At 45.7% G+C, this 26,224-nt stretch overlaps 1 protein-coding gene across 42 annotated transcripts in view; it reads right to left on the minus strand.

Annotated features, from left to right (window-relative positions):
* ABCC12 (ATP binding cassette subfamily C member 12) overlaps positions 1–25,814 on the minus strand; it is a 77,043-nt gene extending 51,229 nt beyond the window's left edge. For 12 of the 42 annotated variants that reach the window (XM_057300103.2, XM_057300109.2, XM_057300099.2 and 9 more), the window contains exons 1-9: positions 25,335–25,656; positions 15,780–15,948; positions 13,383–13,538; positions 10,684–10,831; positions 10,165–10,398; positions 8,614–8,787; positions 7,680–7,827; positions 3,132–3,280; positions 230–337 (exon numbers count right to left, since the gene is read on the minus strand). In XM_057300103.2, coding sequence (XP_057156086.2) covers positions 230–337; positions 3,132–3,280; positions 7,680–7,827; positions 8,614–8,787; positions 10,165–10,398; positions 10,684–10,831; positions 13,383–13,538; positions 15,780–15,898 — 1,236 coding nt within the window. In that variant the 5' untranslated portion in view covers positions 15,899–15,948; positions 25,335–25,656. Of the gene's footprint in view, positions 1–229; positions 338–3,131; positions 3,281–7,679; positions 7,828–8,613; positions 8,788–10,164; positions 10,399–10,683; positions 10,832–13,382; positions 13,539–15,779; positions 15,949–23,115; positions 23,385–25,311 lie in introns of all 42 variants that reach the window. The other 30 variants (XM_057300104.2, XM_057300101.2, XM_057300112.2 and 27 more) reach the window with 7 other exon arrangements.
* Between the last annotated feature and the right edge of the window lie 410 nt (positions 25,815–26,224).

The following is a 26,224-nucleotide window of genomic DNA, read 5'->3' on the forward strand; positions in this document are numbered from 1 at the left end:
TCTTCATGTACAGAGACTATCTCGTCATTCCTACAGACAACCTATAAAACTGCCTGCTCTGTCCTTCATACACATTTATTCATCTAACTCTGAATGGATGCCCTCCTCCCAATGTCAACTCAACAAGCGACCCAGCTCTCCAGCAGCTTGGTACAGCCTCCACATATCTGAGCATTTTCCCACCCCAAAATGAGATCTCTCTTCCCTACTCACCCAGGGTTAGTTATACCTTCATTCTCCTTAGAGAGACATTCGCTTCAGCCATTGCTTTGATGGAGAAGGGCAAGATTGCAATGGGAAACTTCATTACATTAAACATGGCAATCACGCTAAATGCCTGAAGAACAAAAGAGAAGTATGAGGGTTTAGAAGGAGAAGTCACATTGGCTCTAAACCGTTATACACATGGGGATTAAACTTGCTGAGATGAGAAATGGTGGCATCGTTGGAATGTGCAGAGGAACAATCTTTTCATTTCATGGCTCAGAAACCATGGGTTGGCCAGCTGGGGACAGCAGCATCTTAATGTATTTTGCTTTGGGATTTTCACCAAAATGGTGGCAAGTATATCCCCTTGTCTCTGTTGATACAGAAGGGAAAAGGTCTGAGGCAGGCCACTAACAGAATACATTTGGCAATCTCCATCCACACTGCATCCTCATTTGAATCTAGACTATTCACTCGAAGCCCATGCAGACTGTCCTAAAGCACCCCTTGCTCTCAGTTCTTCAGAGGCATCTGACCCTTTAGAGTTAGACTACACCACACCACAGCCTCAGTCATGCAGCCGGAGGCTCCCTGGAGGGACCTGCTTGCCCCTGGGGGAAGCTGGAGGGTGACCTCACTCTTCTGCTCCCAGGACCTGGCCTCCATGCCCGGCCTCCCCATTCACCACACAAGGCCAGATTTGAAAGCCTTTGGTCAACTGTGGTTCCCCCTCACCCTTCCCTCCAAAAAATCACCTCTGTTCATGGGGCCTTCCTTGCTGTGCCCTGCATAGTGGGTGGTTAATATTCTACAGCCTCAATGAAAACAAGCCTTCTCCCTTCGGTTGGTGCCCCGGGGGTACATGATTTCATCTCTCCAATTTCATCTTCTCATCTGTCCGAATTGTAATTAGCAGCCGCTCCCTAGCTACCCATTTAAGAAATTAATAATACAACTTTCTTCATCAAATCCTGAGTGATCCTGCCTGCTGTTAAATGGGCCCCATGGACAGGGCCCCAGGCTTCAACTAATCCTAGTCCCTTCATTAAAAGGATAATGAAAGATGCTTCTATCACATCTGGTCCTAAATACATCCTCAAAGGGAACTAAGGTCTTCCAGGTCCCAAAGCACCACCTTGGCTCAGGAAGCCCAGGCCTGGCTGACAGAGCGCATGGGCAGCCTGATGTGACTGAATACCCTGGGGCTGACCAACTCCTGACATGACCCTAGCAGAGAAGCGACTGCAATCAGTTCTGAATCCAAAGGACCCAGAGCTTTGCAAATTTGGTTTTGGTCTAGATTCCCTCTAAACTATCATGTTGGAAAATATGAACTACATGCTCTCAATTTGATTTCAAGATGATTTGCTTGATACGTTGCTGGAGGAAAAAAATAGTTTTCTTTTTGGTCTGGGATCACAGAGAGCCACAATAATTGGGCAGCGTTACATCCAGCCTTGGTGTATCCTTGCCATTTAATCTGACTTTGGGCTCACAGCTGGGCTGAAGGCCCTAAAGTGTGTCAGAATAAACTGTGCATGAGTGATTGCCTGCTGAAGAACCAGAGAAAATAAAAGCAACTCACCAAGAAACACAAGGCAGTAATGGGATTAAACACAGGGCAGTCATGGGCCCCACAAAGGATGGCTCAGCAAGACCATTCTGGCTTTGCAAACGTCACCTCTTTCCTCCCCCGTGAGGTCCCTGATTTTAGGTGCAATTCTTCCTCTGTGAACTTGCTTATTTCCTTCTCTCTCTCTCTCTCTCATTTTTTTGTTTCCTTTGTTGGCTTTCCTCCAATTACTTGGTTTAATATTTAGTTGGTTTTTTCTTTATTTAAGCCAGGAATCATTTTCCCTCTAGCTTAGCATTTCTTTATCTTTGGATGTCCAGGCCCCTTGTAAAGAACTTGAACATCTCACATTCATCCCAGTTCTCCCTCTAAGGCTTTCAATCCTCATTTGCCTGGCCCAGATGAGAATCAGGCTAAGAAGAATAGCTAACACTTGTATAGGACCTAAGAGCCTGAGATGGTTCTACATGCTTTACACAAAATAACTGATTCAGTCCTCACAACAGTGCTGATTGTGGCTATTACCGTCCCATTTGCAGATTACAAAACCGAGGCCAGAGAGGCTCAATGATTTGCTATAAGTCATAGCTACTAAGTAGCAGAGTCTGGATTTAAACAAGGCAGACTGGGCTCCTAAGCCCAGACTTTGACCCCAACACCACTGCTTCTCTTAATACCTATACCTCCTCCCTCCAAGAAAATTTTCTCAAACTCTCCTTCTTGTAGTGTAAGTAGATAAAACAGCCAACTGCTTGTTTGGTTTCCATTTTTTTTCCACACTTAAAATCGCATTCCAACATTAACTATGACCCCTGCCCAGCCATGGACGTGATTAAGAACCGCTGCCAGGCTCTCATGGGCCCCTTGTCAGCCCAAGCATTTGTTTTTAAAAGTTGGAGTTGGCCTGGCACTGTAGCTCACGCCTGTAATTCCAGCACTTTAGAAGGCCAAGATAGGTGGACTACCTGAGGTTGGGAGTTCAAGACCAGCCTGGCCAACATGGTGAAACCCCGGTCTCTACTAAAAATACAAAAATTAGCCAGGTGTGGTGGTAGCAGGCACCTGTAATCCCAGCTACTCAGGAGGCTGTGGCAGGAGAATTGCTTGAACCCAGGAGGCAGAGGTTGCAGTCAGCCGCCATCATGCCACTGCACTCCAGCCTGGGCGACTGAGTGAGACCCTGTCTCAGAAAAAAAAAAAAAAAAAAAAGTTGGAGTTGAAGTCACATCCTGTGGCCTGCCATGATTGGATGTTCCTAATGCCAGTATTGAGCGACGGTAGGAAGGGCTTCCCACCTGGGACTTGCCGGGGTCAGGTTGTGAAAGAGGCTCGATCTGGAGCCAGCTCTTACCACGGGTGCGGTGAGTTTGCGTCTCAGGAGGATGTGGCAGGAGAATGTCAGCACGATGGCTATGGTGGACACGATGGGGGCCAGGGCAGAGTTTCCACTTTGGACAAATCCAGCTTTTTCCAGTAATTTTCTTTCCCTCCTTCTTATATCTGCAAAATAGAACACAGTCCAAGGGGGTCTCATTTTGCATGTTGAACACTAGCATTATGAAATGTATTAGCCCTACTTGGTCCTCTTCCAGATGGGCGCTCATGAGTCCTGTTGTGAAGTTTAAATGAGAGGAACCACAGAAAGCCCCGGGCACAAACCCAGCAGGTACTCACAGCTCGGTACCTGTCAGCTGCCGTAAGTGGATGGTGTCCAACTTCCCTTCCAGCCCTGACACTCTGTGTGTCAGAAGCCATAAACTCAGATGCTTAAAAGGGCCAGGCAAGTACCATTAATGAAGAAAGTGGGGCCAGAGAGGAGGGAAGACCAGAGCGGGGCTCTGCAGCGCAGCGGAATGGAGAGGAGAATCAAAGGGGCAGCCTCTTCTCAGTGTAGGGGAGGCTGGTGCTACCATGAAATGCAGCAGGGACCTCTCCTAGGAGCCTGCTCCCCACCAACTGCAAGTATGGAAACAAAGGAAAATCTTGAGTTCCTTCAAGGGAAATTCTAGGCACCCAGCTAACCCCTAGAAGTAAATGAGTAACTTGATAAGCAAGAAGGTAACAATAGCCTGAAACAACAGCCAAAGAAGTTAGAGTCACAAGAATGTTTGGTTACCTATGGAAACTAAAGGTTATATCTTAACATATGTCCTTGAGTTGTATTTCAGAAAACCTGGACCCCCATCCAATTGATCCATTGGCACACAGACCTCAGAGAAGGGGGAGCTGAGGACAGAGCTCTGACTGCAGTTTTTGTTCTAAATTTCTTCCTGAGGGGCCTGGAGGAGGTCACGCCCAAAGGCCGGATCCAACACTCTTTTCTGCTAACTCCAAATCTTTAGACAAAGCTTCCTTTCCTTAACCAGGTGCAAATCAGAAAATCTTTGAATCTACCCATGATTTATAAGCTGCCTACTTTAAGATATCCCACCCTCAGCCAGGAGTGGTGGCTCATGCCTGTAATCCCAGCACTTTGGGAGGCCGAGGCAGGTGGATCACGAGGTCAGGAGATCGAGACCATCCTGGCTAACATGGTGAAACCCCGTCTCTACTAAATATACAAAAAATTAGCCAGGGGTGGTGACGGGAGCCTGTAATCCCAGCTACTCAGGAGGCTGAGGCAGGAGAATGGCATGAACCCAGGAGGCGGAGCTTGCAGTGAGTCGAGATTGCACCACTGCACTCCAGCCTGGGCGAGAGCGAGACTCTGTCTCAAAAAAAAAAAAAAAAAAAAAAAAAAAAGATACCCCACCTTTTCAGGCCAAACCAATACATAATCTCCATGTATGAGTTACGATTTTGCCTGTAACTTCGCTTTCCTGAAATTTAGCCCTGCCTTTAAGAACCCTTGCTTGCAAGCCACTGGGGAGGCCAGGTCTTAAGCATGAGCTGCCTGATTCTCCTTGCTTGGCACGGAGCAAATAAAGGCCCTCCTTTCTCCTGCGGCAAAACCTCAGCGTGGATATTTGGCCTTACTGTGCCAGATAAGCAGGCCACAGTTTGGTCCAGTAACAACCAGATCATCAACCATTTCAAAGTCTGAGGTCCAGATTTTTATTTATTTATTTATATTTGAGACAGAGTATTGCTTCGTCACCCAGGCTGGAGTGCAATGACATGATAGAGCTCACTGCAGCCTTGACCTCTCAGGCTCAAGCGATCCTTCCACCTCAGCCTCCTGAGTACCTGAGACCACAGGCACATACCACCACACCCAGATAATTTTTTTAAAAAATTTTTTGCAGAGATGGGATCTCCCTATGTTGCCCAGGCTAGTCTCGAATATTTAGGCTCAAGCAATCCTCCCATGAGGTCCAGATTTTTGTGAGACATCTCCCTATTTTTAAATGTTGGGAACTAAATGAAAAAACATTTTTAAATACTATACTGTATGGGGAGAAATAAAACACATGTGCAGGCCTGAAGGCACCTGCCTGGTGTCCCAAGAATAGACACAAAAACTCAAGAGTATTCTCCCTTTCCTAAGTCCAGAACATGCCCACGGCTCTACAAAGCTCACAAATTACATTCCAGCCTCCTTCACCCCCTGTTTTTTGTCCTCAACCCCAATTCCAGCCTCCTCTGCAAAAGCCCTTTCATATCCACACAGGACAGCTCCAGATGTTCTAATGGCGTGATCACTACATGCCAGGTGCTCTGCTCAACATTTCACAGGTGCTTTCTCATAAGATCGTCCTCACCACTGCATGATGAGAGAGAGTCTGTTATTTTATGCCTTTTTGACAGGAGAGCAAACTGTCTTCGCAGGTTGGCTTGCGCAGGTTTGCTTCACTGAAAACTTGCCTTTTCAGTGATCACGGCAGAATCGGAGCCCACTTCTCCTGGGATCCAAGCTCTGCTATCCAGGTGCCCTTCCCCTAAAGAACATCCAGCACCCCCTAGTCCCCAAGAGCACCCTCTTATCTCCATCTCCAGGCCTCTGCTCCTCCCTAAGTGGGCTTCCCCAGTTCTCTGTGCGTCCCAATCCTTCCTATCCCTTTGGCCTACCTGAAAGCCACTTCTGCAGGGAAGCCATTCCCAGTCTCCCCAACCCAGTGTGCTCCCCCATGGAGCATCTCTGTTTCTCTTGTGGTACTTCCTCCATCTTCCCCCACAGAATAACGTGAATTCATGTGTTCACTCACTTAAGATATTTGAACCTGATGTCTACTACATGCCAGGTGCTGCACCTGTGTTTGGAGAATAGAGGAGTGAACAGGGTCTCGGCCCTCTTCCAGTGGGATAGATAGACAAGAAAGAAATAAACAATTAAATAATTACAAATTGTGTTGAGTGATCTGAAAGAAATGAGCAGGATGAAGTGATTGAGAGGTAGGGCATGGACATGCTTGGAACTGCAGCCCAGAAGTCCTCTCTGGACATTGAGAAGAGACCTAAAGTCAAGACAAAGTTACTGTAAACATCCAGCAGGAGCGCACTCCAGGCAAAGGAAACAGCAATTGCAAGGATCCCGAGGCATGAACGAGTGTGGCGTGTGGTTCTAGAAACAAACTAAGGCAGACACCGCTAGAGCTGAGTTTCCTAAGGTTACGGTAAAGTGTGATGATGATGTCAGAGAGGTCACCAAGGGTCAGATCATGTCTGACCTAACAGGCTATATGAAAGAATTTGGATTTCCTTCCAAAGACCTAACTTTGAATAATCTTAAGTGTGATAAGAAGCCACTATTTTCCAGCAGAGGAGGAACAGGATCTGACTGACATTTTTTAAAGGTCACTTTGACTGCTGAGTGCACAATGGATTGCAGGAGGGAGGGGGAAGGCAGGAGCAGTGCCTAGATATCTTGCCATAGTCCAGGAGGGAGAGGATATTGGCTTGGACTGGGTGGGAGTGGAATGGAGACGAGCAGATGGCTTCCGGATATACTCTGAAGGTAGAGCCAACAAACTCATGGCTATTTTTGAGCTAAGTTATCTTATCCTCCCTTACTCATAAAAGCAGGAAACTTTTCCATTTCATTTGTGTAGCTCCCATGGCCTTGCACAGAGTAGGAACTTGATATATATTTATTGAACTAAATCGACAAGTTATAAGTTGAAATCACATGGAATCAAATTTAATCAAATCAAATTAAATTGCACTGAAGTGAACTCAGAGTGTGAGGATGTGTTTCTGGGTTTTCAAAGAGGGTCCCCTAGTGCTGCTGGGGTCCCAACCTGGGGCACTTCCTTTGGCCAGCTCAGAAGCAGGTTCTCTACAGCCACTCCCTAGAGGGCAGATACACAGCTTTGGCCCAATTCCATGCTGGTGCAAAAGTGTAATTGTCCATCCAGACAGTCAATTGTAACAGTGGTTCAGATCATTAACTGGTGAACCACCTGAGTCTATGTCAGCAATTATGTAAATGTCCCTGCAATTAGATTTGCATTTATATTTGATCGAAATAGTTTCTATATCAGCTTTAAAAAAAGTAAAACTACATATGCATCTCCTCGTGTCTGCCCAAGGAGTGTTGAGTCAGTGGACCATCCAAACACAAGGACGCTGCTGCAGGCAAAGAGGTCTGTGTAACCCTGGATGTGTGAGTGTATGTGTGTGTAGATGTCTTCTAAGTTAAGTAAATAGCTGGAGACAGCTTTTTTCCTGCTCACAATGTTTTAGTGGATTATTTTTATAAAAAGTAACTCGCCAGGACCAGGATCCACATGCCCCAGGAAAGAGAAACCATATGTCACTCACCCCTGGGTTCACCAGAACAGATGCCTGGCTCTATTATTAAATCTCCATAATCCTTTGAAAAATTCTTTGACCTGCAGAGCAGCTCAGAGGGTCCCCTCAGCCTCCTTCTGGAATGCCTGGCGCTGGGAACCGTAAGAACCCCTTAGAAGAGCATATTCTACAAGGTAAGTGGTTCTTTAAGCAGCTACTCTTGTCCTACCTTGGGTAGTGTTGGTAAAAGATTTCTCCCAGGCATACATTTTGATCAGCTTGATGCAGGTCAGAAACTCATTCATTGTCTGAACTCGCTTGTCTGTCACCAAAATTGCTGACCTTCGGAAGGCTGAATTGAGCTTGGCCATAAACATCTGAAATCAAGGTACAAACACTGTTTTCAGAGAGAACTGCTGAGTTGCAGCTAGCCTAAAAATCCAGAAATGGGAGTGTAAGTGCCAGGAAAAGTTCTAAAGGAAGTTGGCTTCAGATTCTCAGCCAAGTTCTTCCCTTGAGTTGTGGCTGTTGATGCTCTCTGAGGAACACCATGGGGGGTCAGGCAGGTCATATAAAGGCATGAATTGCCAGGACCCAAGGAGAGTGCTGGGGGCTTTGACAAATTGAAGAGGCATTCCACTTCCTAGAGCATTCAAATTCAAGTTTTTTAAAAAACCTTCACTGTGGCCAGGTGCAGTGGCTTGCACCTGTAATCCCAGCTGCTCAGGAGGCTGAGGCAGGAGGATGGGTTGAGCCCAGGAGTTCAAGACCAGCCTGGACAACATAGCGAGACCCTATCTCTACAATTTTTTTTTTAACTAACCAGGTACAGTGGCATGCACCTGTAGTCCCAGCTAGTTGGCAGGACTGAGACAGGAAGACTGCTTGAGCCCAGGAGGTTGAGGCTGCAGTGAGCTACGATTGCACCACTGCACTCCAGCCTGGGTGACAGAGCGAGACCCTGTCACTAAACAAAAACAAAACAAAAAACAAAACAAACAAACAAACAAAAAAACCACTACTCTGTGCCAAAGGAAGTAAATCTGTGAGTACAAAATGGGGCACAGGCTTCATGCGCCTGAAATGCAGCCTTCCACCCAATTCAGTGAAAGTGTGTGAAATGCAAATACAAAGCAGTTAGAAGCGCAAAAGCCTGCCGTTACCTGGACTGGTATGAATATGACATACACTGATATCCCGATGAGAGCTGTGGGCCCCAGAATGAAAAAGGCGTACGCCGCACAAAAGACCATTAGGATCGGGATGGTGGCTGGCAAAGGACAAAACAAGGCAGCTTCAAACAAGGAATAGCTATCACTTGACAGTATATTGAGCACCTGGAAAGAAAAGCACAAGGGTTCAGGCTTTGGAAGAGTCAGTCAAACATGTCTTTAAATGAAGGCTTTCAGATTGGCCGAGGGGATCTAGGGAGAAAGGAGAAAAACTTCTCTAAAGCAGGAAGGGGTCACCGGGGACCAATATGATGAGTTTTATGGGTTCTGGTACGACTTTGGAGAGGCCGGTCTTTTAGGGCTGATCATCTCAATGCAGAAAGACAAAGTGTAATGTTACCATCTGGGAGCATGCTGGAGGGACTGCTAGCTGCCTACCCAGTCTCCCCCACCCCCTTCTCCCTCAGCCTTCCTTGTGAGGACAACTCCGCTTCTTCCGGGAAGAGATGGGCCCAGAAAAGACTACATTTCCCAGCCTCCTTTGTAGAAGGAGTGTGGCCATGTGTCCATGTTGAGGGCAATGTGATGTAAGCCAAAGTGTAGAATGGGACATTTGTGATGAATTCTTAAAGGGAGCCAACTCAACCTGGAAGGCACCCCTTCTTCTGTTCCTCTTTCTCCTACCACCTGTCTGAAGCATGGCTGGGATGGCTGGATCTCTAGCATCTACTTTTGAACCGTGATGAGAGCCATGTGCAAAGACAGTGATAAAGAAAAGCAGAAAGATCTGGAAGCTCCTGTGCCCACCCTGCATTATTCCCTTCTAGATTCCTTTTACATAGAGTCAAATTAATTACTTTTTTTAAATTCACTGTTATTTTGGGTTTGCTATATGCAACTGAATCTAATCATAATTAAATGCTTTGAGCTTGCTAAAAGAGTAACTGGTAAGAAAGAAGCAAGTCTTTTATCTTACCCCACAGCACCTGGGGTTCCCTTGATTTGAGAGTTTTTGTTGTTGTTGTTGTTGTTGTTGTTGTGTGTGTGTGTTTTGTTTGTTTGTTTTTTGTTTTTGATAAGTGTTAAGGATTTTATTGCCAAGGATTAAGAGCTTAAGAAAATGTCAACTCTGAAGTCCAATAGGCATGGTCTTCATTGTGGTTTTGGCACCCCCTATGCTACACAATTGGGATTATTGGAGCCATCAGTTCATCCATTTTATTAAATGCCTATAGTGTGCTCAGTACTCCTCCACAGTCCCCACTGACCACCGAAGCGATTGGATTAAGTCTCCCTGAGCCCTGTTCCCACTGGAACTAGGAAGTCTCTCCAAATTCTCCAGCCTGAACCGAGCCCTCCGTCTCTGAACTCCTCTGGTGTTTTGTGTCTCCACCACCTCACTTAGCCAGGAGATGGGACATGATGGGCAGGTCATAGACAAGCAAAAGGAAGGCAGGTGCTCCACTCAGGATCCACATCTCACATGCACTCAAACCACTCAGGACCCATTTTCCAACATTAAACTCCTCTGAGCCAGCTTACCTCACCAACAGAGATGTGGGTCAATGTCTTGAAGGACACTAGGTTTTCAAAAACCAAGGTGGAGAGTGCCACCTTCAACCGGATGGCCGTGCGGTAGTTGATGGCCCAGGCAAGGGCCCAAAAGAAGACTTTGGTGAACTCGGTGGCAAAAAGGGCTATGCACAGTCCAATGCCAACCCAGACTTTCCCAGAGGTCCTCTCAGTCTGCTGGAGGATTTGGTGAATGAGAACTGTCTGTAAAACAGCATGGTGGGGAGAAGAGAGGGCCACTGAGGGCTGAGGCTGGCATAGGAGGCCTCAGATCATGCCAGCAAGCTGACTTTAGGAGGCAAACTTTTTAATTAATTTTAGTGGCTGCTGCTGTGCTTGACAAGGATTCACTTTATGAAAATTCGCCCCCAAGGAGCGCAAAGATAATGACAATGCACTAAACCCACCAGCTCGTAGAGAAAGTAACTAATGACATTCTTTGCTAGGCTGGGGACCTAGCAGATGAGGAGGAAGGGCTGCCGCACTCACTGGCCCTATGGCTGCCATGATGATGCACAGGATGTTGGCCACGATGTCCATCAACACGCGTGTCCTCTGGAATTTCCACACCACGCGGCTCAGAGAGGCCTTCTCAGGACCCACCCTTTCTACCTCTTCATCCCAAAGGACTCGAAATCTGTGATGAAAAAACAGAAGCATAAAATGGATTGGCACTTCTATGTGCTGTTTGAAGCTACGCTGTTGGGCATGCTTTTGCAAGGGTGCTTGGCACAGCCCCCCTCCCTGGCAGTGGTGCCTTCCAGCGCTGGCTCAGCTTTCTGCTCTTCCTGAGCAGGTGGGATTTGGGAAGGGCAGGGGGCAATGCCTAGATACAAGCTGGTATGCCTGTGGCATCTGGGTCCTTGCCAGGCCTTCTTTTCCTCTGCCTACCACCCATCTCTGCCACAGTGTCAGCTCTTATAAGAAGGCAGAGGCAACAAAGAGGCCAAGAGAAAAATCTCAGCGCAGCGAAGACATTGTTCATTTCAAAGATCTGGAAGAAGACCAGAGAGACAGGAGTGTGGTGCACAAAGAGGAGGGGCTGATGGGACAGTGGGAAGCAAGGCAGGAACTTTTGGGACCTTGGGGGACTTCACAAGACCTAGGGAAAACCTCAAGGGCCTTCAGGAGTTTAGGTTTCACTCCAAGTGCAAAGGAAGCCATTACAGTTTTTTAAGCCGATGTGACAAGATCATTTTGCACATCTAAAAGATCAATTGGCTGCTATGAAAGTGATGGATGATGGTGTGAGACCACATCAGGAGACTGTCAGCCTCCAGGTGAGAGGTGGCAGCGGAATTAAAGAAAAGTGGACAGAGAGCGACAATAGGGCTTACTGATGAATAAGATGTGGGAGGAAAGGAGAAAGAGGTTCAAGGACAGACCCCAGTTTTCGGGCTTGGCCAACTGTGTGAATATTTACAGAGACGGAGATGGGAAAAAGCAGAAGAGGAGAGGAATAGTGCCAGTCTGGGGCCCTGGGTCAAGAATAGGTCCAGCTTTAGTTAGAAGATGCTCGTGAGGCATCCAAGTGTAGCCATCCCATTGGATGCTGGCCACGCAGTTTCAGAGTCTGGAAGTGGGCTGTGGCCTGGAGATAGACATGGACACGTTATTGGGGGAGTCAGCATGTGTTTGGTGTTGCCTTTGGATTGGAGGGGATCACTTAGGAGCATAACACAGCATGGCAAAGACAAGGATCTAAGTGGACATTGGGTAGATGGGAGGAAACATTAAGAACAGATGGAGAAGTACTGGCCAGAGAGGATGGCAGAGAGGTGGTCCAGTGCCTTGCCCTCAGTGCTCCCTGGCAACTTTCTCCAGGAGGTAGATTTTGGAATGTACCACTAGCTGAGATTTCTTCAGGGCACAGATGAGGAGAAGCACAATTCTAGAAGCAATTAGGAGGCCATGACTAACACTCCCAGGCCTTCCCCATTCTTTATATTATACATTTAATCAGAACCACAGAGTTCAATGCAGCTGCTGGAAAAAATGAAGTTGATGTCTTTATCCTAACATGGAAAAGTCTTTATAAACTCTTAACTGAAAAGAGCAACATGATCAACAGTTATGTAGTATGCTTCATTTTTTGTTTAGATTAAAATAAAACATGATCTGTGAGTGGGGAGTAAGAAGAGGTACTGATCTGAAGAAGACAGTAGCCCAGGGTGTGTTTAATCAGAGTAGGAAAATTCTGGACAGAGCCACAGTGAGATTTTCATAGTGCTTGCCTCCAGGGAGTAGAGCAGGAGCATGGGAGAGATCCTTCCACGGCTTAAACTTCTGCTGCTTTCACATTTTTATAATGAATATGAATTAGGTTGGACAAATGACATTTACATTTTTACAAGTTAAAATTGTCAAATATTGGCAGTTTCATTAGGATCAACCTAAATATATTTTGTAATATAAAAGTCCAATAATGATGTTTAAAGTAAAACAAAACCTGATGCTGCATGCTGGTCAAGTGGGGTCTGACCAGCACAGGGCAAAGTGAGATTCCAGCCACCTCTGTCCTGATGCAGTGTCCCTGCAAACCAGCTGGAGCTCAGCCAGAAGGGTCCTGAGCCTCAGGCCATAGCTCTCCAATGAGTCCTCTCTCCCTGCTAATGCTGCCTAATTCCCACCTCCCCACAGCTTGGGCCAAGAAGTTCATGCAGTCCAGCCCAAATCTCAGAGAATGGTTACCAGCACCCATGGGTGTCATTTCCATGTTGGGGAAATTGTGAAGCACACAACTAGGGAGCACACAAAAGAGTTTATGGGACCCCTTCTTTAGAGTGGGCTTCTCTCCTGAGGTGACTGATACAGTTTGGCTGTGTCCCCACCCAAATCTCATCTTGAATTTTAGCTCCCATAATCTCCACCTGTCGTGGGAGGGACCTGGTGGGAGGTAACTGAATCATGGGGGTGGATTTTCCTGTGCTGTTCTTGTGATAGTAAGTCTCATGAGATCTGATGGTTTTACAAAGGACAATTCCTCTGCACACACTGTCTTGCCTGCCACCATGTAAGACGTGCCTTTACTCCTCCTTCACCTTCCACCATGATTGTGAGGCCTCCCCAGTCACATGGAACTGTGAGTCCATTAAACCTCTTTTTCTTTATAAATTACCCACTCTTGGGTATTTCCTCATAGCAGTATGAAAATGGACTAATACAGTGACCCAAGCAAATCCTGGTACCTTTTGGCATTGGTGTCAGATGAGTCATATGTCGACAATGGGGGCAGGGTGTCTACGGTCAGCCTTTGCCGGTAGCCTTTCACCATCACTGGCGTAAGCCAGGAAAATGTGGCAAAGGAGAGTAGCCCCGCATCATCCACCGGGTTGGGTGCTAACCTGCAGACAAACAAGACACTCAGTGTTCCAGGCACTGGGGTCATTGCCCCAACTCTCTCTCTGGATTGAACTTGTAGCTACAGTAACAACCACAGCTGCACTCAGAATCTGTGGCTTGCATTCATTATGTTTATTAGCCCTTTGAGCAGTGATGTGCTGGGGCCAGCTGGTGAGAGCCAATTGTTAAATTTTCAGGAATTTTGCAAGTTAGTTGTTAAACACAGTCAATATTCAAAATTAAATTACCTAAGTTTTAATAAATTGTCTTAAAGACAAAGGTAATAATACTCAAAACCCATCACTTCCTTTTTTTGTTCTTCTTCCTTCATTTCTTCTTCCCCTCCTCCTCTTCCTTCTTTTTTCCCCTCCCATTCCTCCTTCTCTTCCTTTTTTTCCTCCTCCTCCTCTTCTTCCTCCTCCTCCTGCCCAGAATTGCAGGGCATTAATACCCCCAGGGGCAAAACTTCACTAAGGGAGTATAGAAGTCCACTTCACATCCTCTGGGTGGAAAACTGGACACTTTCTAGGACCTAGTAGGATCCAGGCCCCTCTGCTCACAGCAGTGACGCTGAGGCCACACCTCACATTGCCTTTTCCTCCTTCCCTGCATCACTCTCCCTAAATCTTTCTTCTTGCTGCTTGGAATCACTTCTCAAATAAGCTATTTGCCTACAGGTTCTTGACTGAGGCCCTGCTTTTGGGAGAATTCAAGCTAAAAGCATGTGAATAAGGTACTACGAGCTCAGCACATAGTAAAAATTCCCTAAAAGGTGACTTTCATGTTACAGTCATGCATTACTTCATATATTCCTCACAACAACTCAGTAAGATGGGTGGCAGGGTAGTATTATATGCCCATTTCATAGACAAAAACATCAAGGCACAGAGAGTTTAGAGTATTTGCCCAAGGTCTTACTGCTGGAAAGTGGTGAGATGGGAATTCAAACCCACTGCTTGTTGACTCCAGAGTCCTGTCATTCCCTTCAGCACCTCCCCACATTGCCTCTCCACAAAGCGATTATAAACTGGTTGAAAAAGTGGACAGTTAGAGATCTCCTGGGGCTAGGAATAATAGCCCATGTCCTCATCTTCCAACCTCCACCTCTTACCTTGGAGGGCTTAAATGTGTGTGTCCTTGGCCCAGACAGAGATGCTGGGAGAAGATAGCGCAGTGTCCGCTTATTATAGAGTTGCCACTTGGCCTTCTGCTGCTCAGAGAACGAACCACAGGGCCTCATTCCATGTAGAAAAGGCAGCATTTCATAATGTTATGGTTAGCATAATGCTAATAATATATATAATAATACAATATGCTGCAAGGTTGAGCACGTGAGCTCAGAAATCAGACTACCTGAGTTTCTATCCTGGATTTCAAAAATGACCCCGTTTTCTCTCCCCATCTGTTCCCAATTCCTTGGAATGTGACCTGGCAGCTCATTCCATCAAAAAGTCGAGTCTGTTTCCTCACACTTTGAATATAAGCTGGCTTGTGATCTGCTTTGGCCAATAGAATACAGTGAAAAAAGTGGTGTGCCAGTTGCAAACCTGAATCTCAAGAAGCCCTGCATGCTGTCACTCATTCCCTTGGAAGCCTGCCGCATTACTGTGTGACCGAGCCTGGGCTAGCCTGCTGGAGGTTGAGCACACATGGGGTCCAGTTGCCCCATTGCCCCAGCCAACAGCCGGCCCACCTCCAGCAGCACAGCCACCTTGCTGTACAGGAGTAAGCCTGGTCAAGACCAAATGAACCACCCAGCTGAGCTCAGCCCAAGTTGCTTTATTTTATGGGTCACCCATCAAACTGTAAGCTAAATGAGTGGCAATTGTTTTAAGTTGCTAAGTGTTGAGACAGTCTGTTACAAAGCAAAAGCTACCTGGTAAACCTTAGGCAAGTCACTTAACCTCTCTGTGCCTGTTTCCTCACCTATCAGATAAAGATAGTAACAGTACCTCCAGGGAGTTTGTGAAGAGTAAATGAGAAGATATTTGTAAAGCACCTGGACAGGTCCTGGATCATGGAAAGCTCTCCTTAAACCTGAGCTACTGCCTCCTTTTCACCAAAGGACAGGAGGAGGCAAGGAAGTGAGTGACTGATAAATTAATGAATGTGTGCATGGGTGGACGGACAAAAGGACGAGCAGATAGAGCAGCAGATGGGTTGCAGGAGCAGTGCCCACTCTCCTGATGAACATTCCTGGAGGTCCTGCCCTGGCCCTCCCTTCCGTCCTTCTTCTGACTTACCTTGCACAGGGTCGCACTGGGATCATGGTCTTCAGGCTGGGGTCATATCTCTCTGCAAAGGATCTCCGCCGGCCTCGCTGGTCCAGATCTGAGATAAGGTAGGGTCCTTCACCCACCATCCTGATGGCAGCCTGGAGCCCTGGGCTTTTGGCCTGGGGACACTTTCACTCTATGGCAGAGAAATGGCGAAGGTTATTGAGAGGTGAGGATGTCTGATTGGCATCAGGCAGCCTCTACTTTACCCAGATCAGTTCCTTTGCTTTGACCCCTGAGAACTGTTTTCACCAATGAGCTTTCCACATTTGTAGGGGAGTGTGGCCAGAAGGCCTGCTACGTCCCTTAATGCTACGCTGAGGCTTTCTTATTAGTAGGACCATTTAATTCCTCTTTTCTCATGTTGGGTTGGCCGAGAGCAGAAAACCCTATGGTGTGGTTTTGGTTGGGAGCCGGTCCAATGACCAAGGCTGAGTTCCAGCCCAGGGAAAGAGCCCCAAGAAAATGGGTTTTCTTTCTTAGTATTACTCAGAGTGAAGTTTGGCTGACACACACACATGTGCACACACACACGTGCACACACACACATGCACACACACATCCACACAGATGCACACATGCACACACATCCACAAACATGCAAACACACCCTCATGCACATACACCCACACACACCCACGCACACACATGCACACACCCCTTCTTCTTTCAGATTCTCTCAGATCCCCAGGAGTTTGTGCATCCACATCCCCTCCATCCTGATACCCACTGGTCAGAGAACTTCAACAACGCCACCACCCAGGACCAGCCACATCTGGACAGGCCCACATTCCCCACACTTCTGTGACTGCTGCCCCAAATGAAAACCAACAACCCAGGTGGAGAGGACACTTTTTGCAATGTCTGTTCAGTCCCCAAGCCAGCCACCCCATCCTCCAGCCACCTAAATCCAATCCATAGAGCATGATCCCGGAAGGTTTCCCATGCCTAGTCTTAGTCCTTTCCTGAGGCCTCCCTCTATTCCTGCCCTAGGGTCCCATGACAGCCCCTTCCCCATACCCTATAGATAAATTCTCCTTTTTTACCTAAGGTATGTTGAGTTGGTCTCTGCCACTTGCAAACAAAGGCCTTATTATTATATAGAAACAGGGGTCACATTCCCATGAGTTCTTTCTGGAAGTTTTCATAGCTAGAAGCAGTAAATAAACCAACTCCCATCAAGTTGTTAGTGGCTGATAAAACCATGGCATGGCAGAGCTGGAAGTGTCCTCAGATGCAATCTTTTACACAATTCTCATTATACAGAAGAGGAAACAGAGGCCCAGAGAGAGGAAGGACTTACTCAAGAGTATATAGAGAATGAGTAGCATCTATCTCATCTGGGGCACTCTGGATACAGGAAACTGATGTTCCCTCCCTCCTCCAATAACCCTACAATAACCCTTGCTTATATTATATAACAAGAGGCACTCCTCTGGAATAATATACGTACTTTTTACAACAGAATTTGAAAATCATAATGTCTTCATCTCAAAAAGATAAATCCCCCAACGTGGAAACTGAAGACTCGTAGTCAGATGGAGAAGCCCACATGTTTTAGAGCTAGTAGTTGATGAAAAGCTCTTTAATCATTGTTAATGAATTTAAAGTTTTTGTTGTTATTGTGGCTGTTGTTGTGGAGATGGAGTCTCACTCTGTCGCCCAGGTGGGAATGCAGTGGTGCGATCTTGGCTAACTGCAACCTCTGCCTCCCGGGTTCAAGCAATTCTCCAGCCTCAGCCTCCTGAGTAGCCGGGACTAGAGGTGCACGCCACTGCGTCTGGCTAATTTTTGTATTTTTAGTAGAGACAGGGTTTTGCCATATTGGCCAGGTTGATCTCGAACTCCTGACCTCAGATAATCCACCTGTCTCAGCCTCCCAAAGTGCTGGGATTACAGGCGTGAGTCACCAAAAAAAAAAAAAAAAAATTGAGACAGGATCTCACTCTGTCGCCCAGGCTGGAGTGCAGTGGCACGATCTCAGCTCATCCTAACCTCTGCCTCCTGGGCTCAAGTGATCCTCCCCCCTCAGCTTCCCAAGTAGTGGGGACTACAGGCACGCACCACCATGCCCAGCTAATTTTTGTATTTCTAGTAGAGACGAGTTCTTGCCATGTTGCCCAGGCTGGTCTCAAACTCCTGGGCTCAAGCAATCTGCCTGCTTCAGCCTCCCAAAAGTGCTGGGATTACAGGCATGAGACACTGTGCCCAGCGCAGTTAATGAATATTAATGACATAAATATCATAGACCCAGCTGTAGATTCCTAATTCAATGAGAATATTAGCAGCTACCAGAGACTCCCTAAACCTCTGGCCAAACTGCATACTCTACTCTCCACCCTCTATTTGTACCATTGAATACTGCACTCCAGCCATGTGGAATATCTTACTACTCCCTGGACAAACTGTTTATTCCTCCTGCTTTTTAGTTTTCGTATTTGCTACTGCACAACCTGGAACCATCTAGTATCCCTTTCTTCACTTGACCAATTTCTGCTCAGCCTTCAAGGCTCAGTTCAAACATTTCCTTTTCTAAGAAAACTTTCCTACATACTTTTTTATTTCCCCAAACAAACTGTGGGCTTCATGTTTGTCTTGTTGGCAGCTATATTTCCAATACCTAGCATAGTCCCTGGTACATCGGAGATGTTTAATACATATTTGTTGAATGAATGAATAATAGTAAGTATGAGAAACAACTAAGATGCAAATCCTTTCCCCAGAAAGTGAAAAATAAGCACACAATAACACACAGTAAAATATAAATTATTTTGAAATTAAGTATGGGATGATATAAAAATAACAAATAAAGTATAAATTATAACATTGTGTTAGCCCTAGAAAAAATACTTTTTAAAAAGGGTTAAAGCTAAGAAGTCAGTCAAGGAAATAAAATGAAACACTAAATAGTAGATTAACCAAAAAAAAAAAAAAAAAAGGTAGGCAAGGAGGGACAGAAGAATAAAACACAAAAGGAATAAATAGAAGACAAATATTAATAGCAAGCCAATAGACTTAAACACAACCATATCAACAATTACATTAAATATAAATGGAGTAAACATTTCAATTAAAAAACAAAGATTGTCAGACTGAATATAAAAAGAAGATCCAATGATATGCTTCCTATGACAAGTTTATTTTAAATATAAACACACAAATAAGCTAAAAGTAACAGGGTGAAAAAGGAATACCATGTTAACAGTACAAAGTACATACAGAGATATGTATTTATGATCTTATGATAGGGAATAATTTCTTAAAGCAATTTTCTTTAAAAAGTCCTGAAGCAAAATCTTGATAAATTCTAGTACACTGAAATTACAGATGTCCATTAATCAGAAGACATAATTTGTAAGAGAAGCAACATACTGGCACAGATGTGACCCATTTAACTGTAAAGAATTAGTATGCAGAATTTATAAAGAATTCTCAATACATTAATAACAGAAGGACAAACAATTAATTAGAGGAGCCAGCAAAAGGCAATTGACAGATGATCCAGATACACACAAAAATATGCTCAATCTCTGAGTATCAGGAAAATATGAATTACAACCACAATCACAATAACAGCCATTTCTCATTCTTCAAATAGACATTATTTAAAAGTCTAAAAATTGCAAGTGTTGGCATATGTATGGAGCACTGCAGCTCTTAAGCCCCCCGGTGGGAATATAAATTGTATAACTAATTTGTAAAGCAATTTGGCATTATCTGGTCAAGTTAAAGATTCTTACTAACATAGGCAGCAATTATCCTTCTTAATTATATATATGCCCTGGAGAAAGCCTGCCTGTTCAAGCAGTCAGATACAGAGTGGCCACTAATTTTGCAGGCTGTCTTCCATTCTCCTGCGAATTTCCTCCCTGCCCCTGCTAGCCTCTTTTCTCTCATACTGGTGTCAACACTGAAGTTCAATCTAGGAAAACACAAGGAAACAATCCACAGAGGATGGAATCTCATGCAAAAAATATTTTTGTGGCCCCTCTACAGGAATATTTATAGTGGCTCTGTTTATAATATCTTAAACATACATGAATAGGAAAATGGATGAATAAATTGTATAATATGAGTTTGGCATATTACTATTCAACAGTAAAAATGAATAAACTAAGTCCACATATCAAACTATGTGTATAGCTCATATGATAAATTGAGAGGGGGGGAAAAGCTGCAGAAAAATACACACACTTTGATACCATTTATACAAAGTTTGCAAACTCGCAAAATATACAATATACAAATTCATGTGCTTGCAATATATAATAATATATTTTATTTAATAATGACTATATTTGTAGTAAAATTTCATTTCTCCAAGTACTTGAATCTCCTTATATTGGAGAATCGTATTAGAACTAAGATCTGGGCACTAGGTAAATTCTTTGTTATTAGGATGTTGTTGCTTCTAGGCCCTCTCAACTGACAAAGCAAGGAAATATATGTATGCATATTAACTAGTGCATAAACACATATCTATAAATATTTCTATATGTAACCGTCCATATCTATTTTAAGCTAACAGTGAGTTCATACTGACTCTCCAACTTGAATCCATTACCATAATTATCACAATTCTAGCCTCCTCCCCTTGCTTATTTGTAAGCTCCAATTCTAAAACTGAGAAGCCTGGCTCTCACCATCTACCATGTGTTTACTTAACTGTGTACATGTATAGCAGTATCAGAATTGTCAACCCATAGCCCTGTGAGAAACAACTTAATCAACTAGAATCCAATGCTTCCAAGAGTATAGTACCATACGGAAAAGGAAAAAAAAGTAGCAACTTTACAGTGGAGAAGCCTGGCACACATCACCTCAGCCAGGTAATCAAGGGCAACATCAGCAGTGATAAGTCCTGTTGATAACGTGTACCCTTAATATGATGTGGCAAAAAGGGCACTTTACCTCTGAGGGCCTCCGCCCAGAACCTCATAACGCCAGTCTAATCATGAGAAAAACATCAGACGAATCCCAGTTGAGGGACAGTCTACAAAATACCTGGCTGGTACTCCTCAAAACTGTCAAGGTCATCAAAGACAAGGAGAGCCTGAGACAGTGACACAGCCAAGGGGCACCTAAGGAGACCTGACAACTACCTGTGAAGAGGCATCTTGGATGAGATCCTGGAACCAAAAAAGGATGTTAGATAAAAACAAAGGAAATCTAGTAAAGTATAAATATTAGTTAACAATGTATCAATATTGTGCATTAATTACAACACATATACCATACTAACGTGAGATGTTATTAATGTTATTAGCAAGGGTAGCTGGATATGGGGTACTGGAGAACTCTGTACTATCTTTGCAATTTTTTTTGTAAACCAAAACCATTCTTAAAAAATAAAGTTTATTTTTACAGAATGAATGGGAACACTCTACACCAAATCCAAGATGATGGTTACCTCTAGGGGTGGGGAAATAAGATCTGGAAGTTACTCGGGTTTCCTCCCACATTGCTGTAATATCTGATCATAAGTTTAAGAATCTAAAGCCGAAAGCAGACTGTTTGTGCTCAGTGTCACTGAGTAATGCAGACCTGTGCTACAGAAGTTCTGAGAAAGTAGAGGTCAATACGGTCTAGGAGGAGGACGGGGTTAGGGAGGAATTTCGTGGGAGGTGAGACTAGAAGGATTTGAGAAAAAGCCCAAACAGAGATTTTTGCCTGAGCCTTGGTTTGTGTGGTGTGCCCGTGTCATGAGACTGTATGCACCAGACTTAGGTAAGAGTCGAGACGAGGCTTGGCATGACCGTGAAAGACTTCAGATTCAAAACCTTCCTTGGATCCTTTTCCACAAGACTTCCATTTGTTTGTTTACCAGAAAGCCCTTCAGAATTTTCTGTACCCAAGGCACCCTCCACTCAGAACAGCCTCCTGCTGACCTCTCTGCATTTACTTCAGGAGACAGACGGAGGCTATCCACTGCAGAGATGCTGGGGCTGAAAAGTTTAAAAATTGGCCTCTCATTCTTGCATAGGTCCTTGGCTCCCTGCATGAACAGAACTCAGCCCTGGTCTGGATCGGAAGCAAGAAAAGAAGCCTGAACCCAAGTACAGCCTTTGGGCACGGTCTTTCTACCACATGTCCACCCGCTCTGCAACTGCCGGGCACAGCGGACAGTCAAGCTGTGGTCCATGATCAACCACCTACGACCTCCCAGTGGCCGCTGGGCCACTGCCCTGCCCTTGGTAACCTGAGCAAAGCAGAGGTAGGAAAGCAGGTTAGCTGATGAAGAAGAAAGAGCTCACGGCAAGTTCTGAAACCCAGCTGAAATTATTTGGGGGAGAATCATAGAATCCAAGACATGGCAAACCAGCCTCTCAGGGAGAATTTCCCTCTGGCCCACCAGATCGGGCCTCAACATGCTTTGGTGACAGACCCCAGTCACTTCTTCTCAAAACGGCCCACATGCAGTATTCCTGCAGGAAATGCATACCCTGCGTCTAGTCTTGAGAAAATACCAGACGAACCCAAAGGAGCTTTCTACAGAACAAGTGGCCTGTGCTCTTCAAAAACGTCAATTGCACGAAAGACAAAGAAAAGTGAGGAAACATCCCAGATTAAAGGATACAGAAGAGATGTGACAGCTAAAAGCAACACACAAGCCTGGATTGGATGCTTGACCAGAAGAAAATTAATTTGCTATAGAGAACATTATTGGCCCAAGTCAAAGGTCAAACTGTGCACTTGACTCTCAAGTCACCCGCCTGACCCTCTTCCAAGTGTACTTTACTTTCTTCCATCCCTGCTCTAAAACTTTTTAATAAATTTTCACTCCTGCTCTAAAAAAATAAAAATAAGTAAATGAAATGTTTAAAGGAACAGTATTGGAACATTGGAGAAATCTAAATATGGACTATAGATTCTGCAATAATATTTTATCAAAGATAAATTTCCTGATTTTGATATTAATGCTAAAGTAAATGTGGCAAAAATGTCACTGCAAATCTCAGTGAAGGGTAGTTGGGATCTCTTAGCATTATTTCTGTTACTTTTCTGTAAGTTTGAAATCATTGCAAAATAAAAAGTTAAGCATTTTCTAAAGAAATAGCCCTAAAGCGGATGATTTTTTTTTCCTTCTGTGGAACTAAATGCAATTTTTCTGCACACTTCTTGGCTCTCAGGAGCCATGCATCCTCCACTGATGTCCTCTTCATGTGCCCTGTGATATTTGAGGACCATTGTCATTTCTGACAACTCACTCCCAGCCACCCAGTGGCTAGTCCTCTCTCATCCAGGCTAATCTTTCCCAGCCCCTTTGAGAGGGTGGAACTCATTGTCAGTGGAGAACCCTTACCTATAACTTCTATTTTTTGGTTCCCTTTTCTAATGGTAAGGGACCCTGGCAGCAAGATGTCATCAGCTTGTCTTAAGGGCTCCTGAGTCCCAGATGCCAAACACTGGAGGTCAGGCCTCCCTGGCCAGGTTTGAGTAATCAGCGCGCATAGGAAATTGGTGCTAGAAGGTAATTTCCTTGAGTGCTCCCCAGGGCATGTGAAGTTTTGATGATCTGAGGCGGCTTGGAAGCATTGCAGCTGGAATGGCACTTTGCTAAATTTGGCAGCCCTGGGGGGAAAAATGAGACTTTTTTTAAAATCAGGAAGCCTGCTTTGGCTAACGTCTCTATCCCCGTCTGTCACGCCATCCTCTGCCAGGAGTGAGGAGCTGCCTGGGGTGAGAAATCTGTTTGCTGGCAATCACAGGATGGGGTCTGAGGGGTAAACAGCGGATGAGAGCTGGGAGGAGGCAGTGCCAACCGGGCCAGGGTCCCTGCAGCCATCATGGCTCTGTTCTTGGCATTGTGTTTTCCATGCAGAGCATCTGAGGGTTGGCAGGAGATGCCAAAAAGTCACTGGTGCACCCCTCTGCTAGCAGGCAGGGGGTTCCTAACCTAACCTCAACAGACTGGACAGGCAGAAGCAGGAAGGGCTCTGTTTAGAGCACAGGACACAAAGACCATGTACAACTTGCAGTTCCATTTTATATGGCCTGCATAGTTTAAACATTTTTTTCCAATTTGTGGAAAACATTTAAAAATGAGGAGATACCACATTAAAAAAAAAATAAGACTGGCTTCTGGCTTTCGTCAAATATCAAGAGCTCTGTATGTTCATGTGGTGACAATCCACTTACGTTGAGCACGGCAGCCCCTCCTGGGCAGGGTACACATGCTTTAGTTTGCCACAATCCCCACCACTCCTTACTGTCTCTGTGACTCTGAGATTCGGGGTCATGTAACACTTATTATTGCATTGGCACTGCTGTCTTCCTTATAGTGTTTCCTGAGGCCTTTTTCTCTATCCTTGTCTCTGCCCCAAGAGAGAACAAAAGATGTCTAGAAGTCATCTCAAGAAGAACCATTTTCCACACCTGCCCACTTTGCTCTGTTATATTTCATTTCTGCCCCTGTCTAGCCCAGAAAATTAACAACTTTATGTTTGAGAACTGGACTCTGGGTCTTCCTTGGTGCTCATGATGGGAGTTCCTCCATCAACCAAAAGCAGGCACACCTTTAGTCATAAAATTTTTCCCAGGTATGAGACTACAGCCCTACTTCTTTCTTAATAAATCCATTGTTAATTTAAAGCCACCAAAGTTATCAATATCTGATGGTCTCCCCCAACTCCCACAGCCCCTTCCTCCAGGGCCTGACTGGCCTCCAGCACAGAGGAGACACTGGGGAGCTCTCCCAGGCCCTGCCTGCACCTCACCTCTCCTGTCTGTCCCCAGGTCCCAGGCACCTGCGGCAGCCAGACCAGAAAGCCCTGTGAGTGATGAGGGACTGGGGTTGGGAGGCAGGGAGAGGCAGAGAGGTGGCAGAGGGAAGTGCATGCAGGGGACAGCACCAAGCTGGGGGTGTGGGAAGGGAAGTGGGGGTGCTTTTGCTCAAGTCCCCTCATCTCCCAGAAGGCCTAAAACAGTGGCCAGTGATGGCATCTCCAAAAGAGGTCATCCATCCAGTTACAGACACATTCCGACACGATCAAAGAAGGATGCAAGAGCCTGGATTCAGAGCAATTCAAATCTACACTCCCAGGAAAATAATATATTTAAAATTAAAAAAAAAAAGAAAGAAAGATGGAAACCTCATATGAGAACTGCAGTAAAGCTTTCCAGGTCTTTTTGTGGGGGGGGAGGTATAAATCCCATAATTAAATTGTGAACACTACCCTGTATATGTGTTTGTGTTTGTGCATGTGTGGGAAAAGACTTAAATTATTCAATGTAGGCTTTTGTATTTCAGAGATTTTGAAATCGTGTCTTGGCATTTCTGCCTTTTCTTTTATGATAGCGGGGGCTCCAAAAGTGGAAGAGGGGCTGCCTTTCTTCTGGGAGCCTCGTCGCTGCTGCCTCCCACTTGGGCAGCCCCATTCAGTGGTGTCACCTCCCCCAAACCCCCCACCACACACACACACAGCCTGTCCTGGGGATGAGACACAAAGGCCCTTGGGACTAAATGATAGCCGCTAATTGTTACAGGGAGAAGCTTTACCTGGGCTGGAAATGAAGCTTTACCTGGGCTGAGGATGAGAGGGAGGGGAGGAGGGTCAGCAGTCATGGGGCTCAGAGCCTGGCATCTGCTGCCCAGGACTCCAGGGCCTCCTTCTCCCCAAGGATCTCAGATTCAGTTTCTCTTGTCCCACCCGCCTGAAGTCCTCCTCTCCAACTGCCCCATTCAACTGCCACTCCCACCACTCCTGAGAGGGAACTCTGGCGGGCCAACATTCCCTCTGCCCACATTAAAGGGCTCTCCCCTCTTCCAGGATGGCCTGTGGCCCGGTCTGGCTCTTTGGTGACAGTCAGAGCCCATGCATGAAAGCACTGTGCATGGCCAGCCCTTCCCTGGCTGTCACAGCACATCCTTGTAGAAGAGAAGGAGAAAAATCCTCTCTCCAACCGTCATTCTACAGACGAGAAGCCCAAGGAACAGAAGCCTGTCCACGACTGGCGTGGGGCTGAGACCAGCACCCAGGTCCCCTGAGTCCCACTCCAGGCTCCTTCCTGGGAGAATGCATCGAATTTCCTACGCTGTGTTCCTGCAACCGGGAATCAACTTTGGGATCAGGGGAAGGGAAGGGAGGGGAGGGGAGGGCAGGGGGAGGGGAGGGGAGGGCAGTGGTAGGGGAGGGCAGGGGGAGGCGAGGGGAGGGGAGAGGAGCCTCATCTTCAAAACAGAAAATCTCATTCATTCATTCCCCATTCATTTAACGAAAAAGAAAAGGGTAATTTGAGCTCAATTTGTCTTGAAATGAACGGAAGGTAAGTCTGAGACCTGCACTAGCAGCTAGCCCTTGCATACTAAAGTTCCCCTGTGTCACCCTTGGAACCCTGCACATCCCGAGCGCAAGCGTGATTCCTGGGGTCCCTTCTGCGCCTGTCCCAGAACAAGCGCCCGATTTCAGGGG

The sequence above is a fragment of the Pan paniscus genome, chromosome 18 (assembly GCF_029289425.2).
Source record: "Pan paniscus chromosome 18, NHGRI_mPanPan1-v2.0_pri, whole genome shotgun sequence".
Classification (NCBI taxonomy): Eukaryota; Metazoa; Chordata; class Mammalia; order Primates; family Hominidae; genus Pan; species Pan paniscus.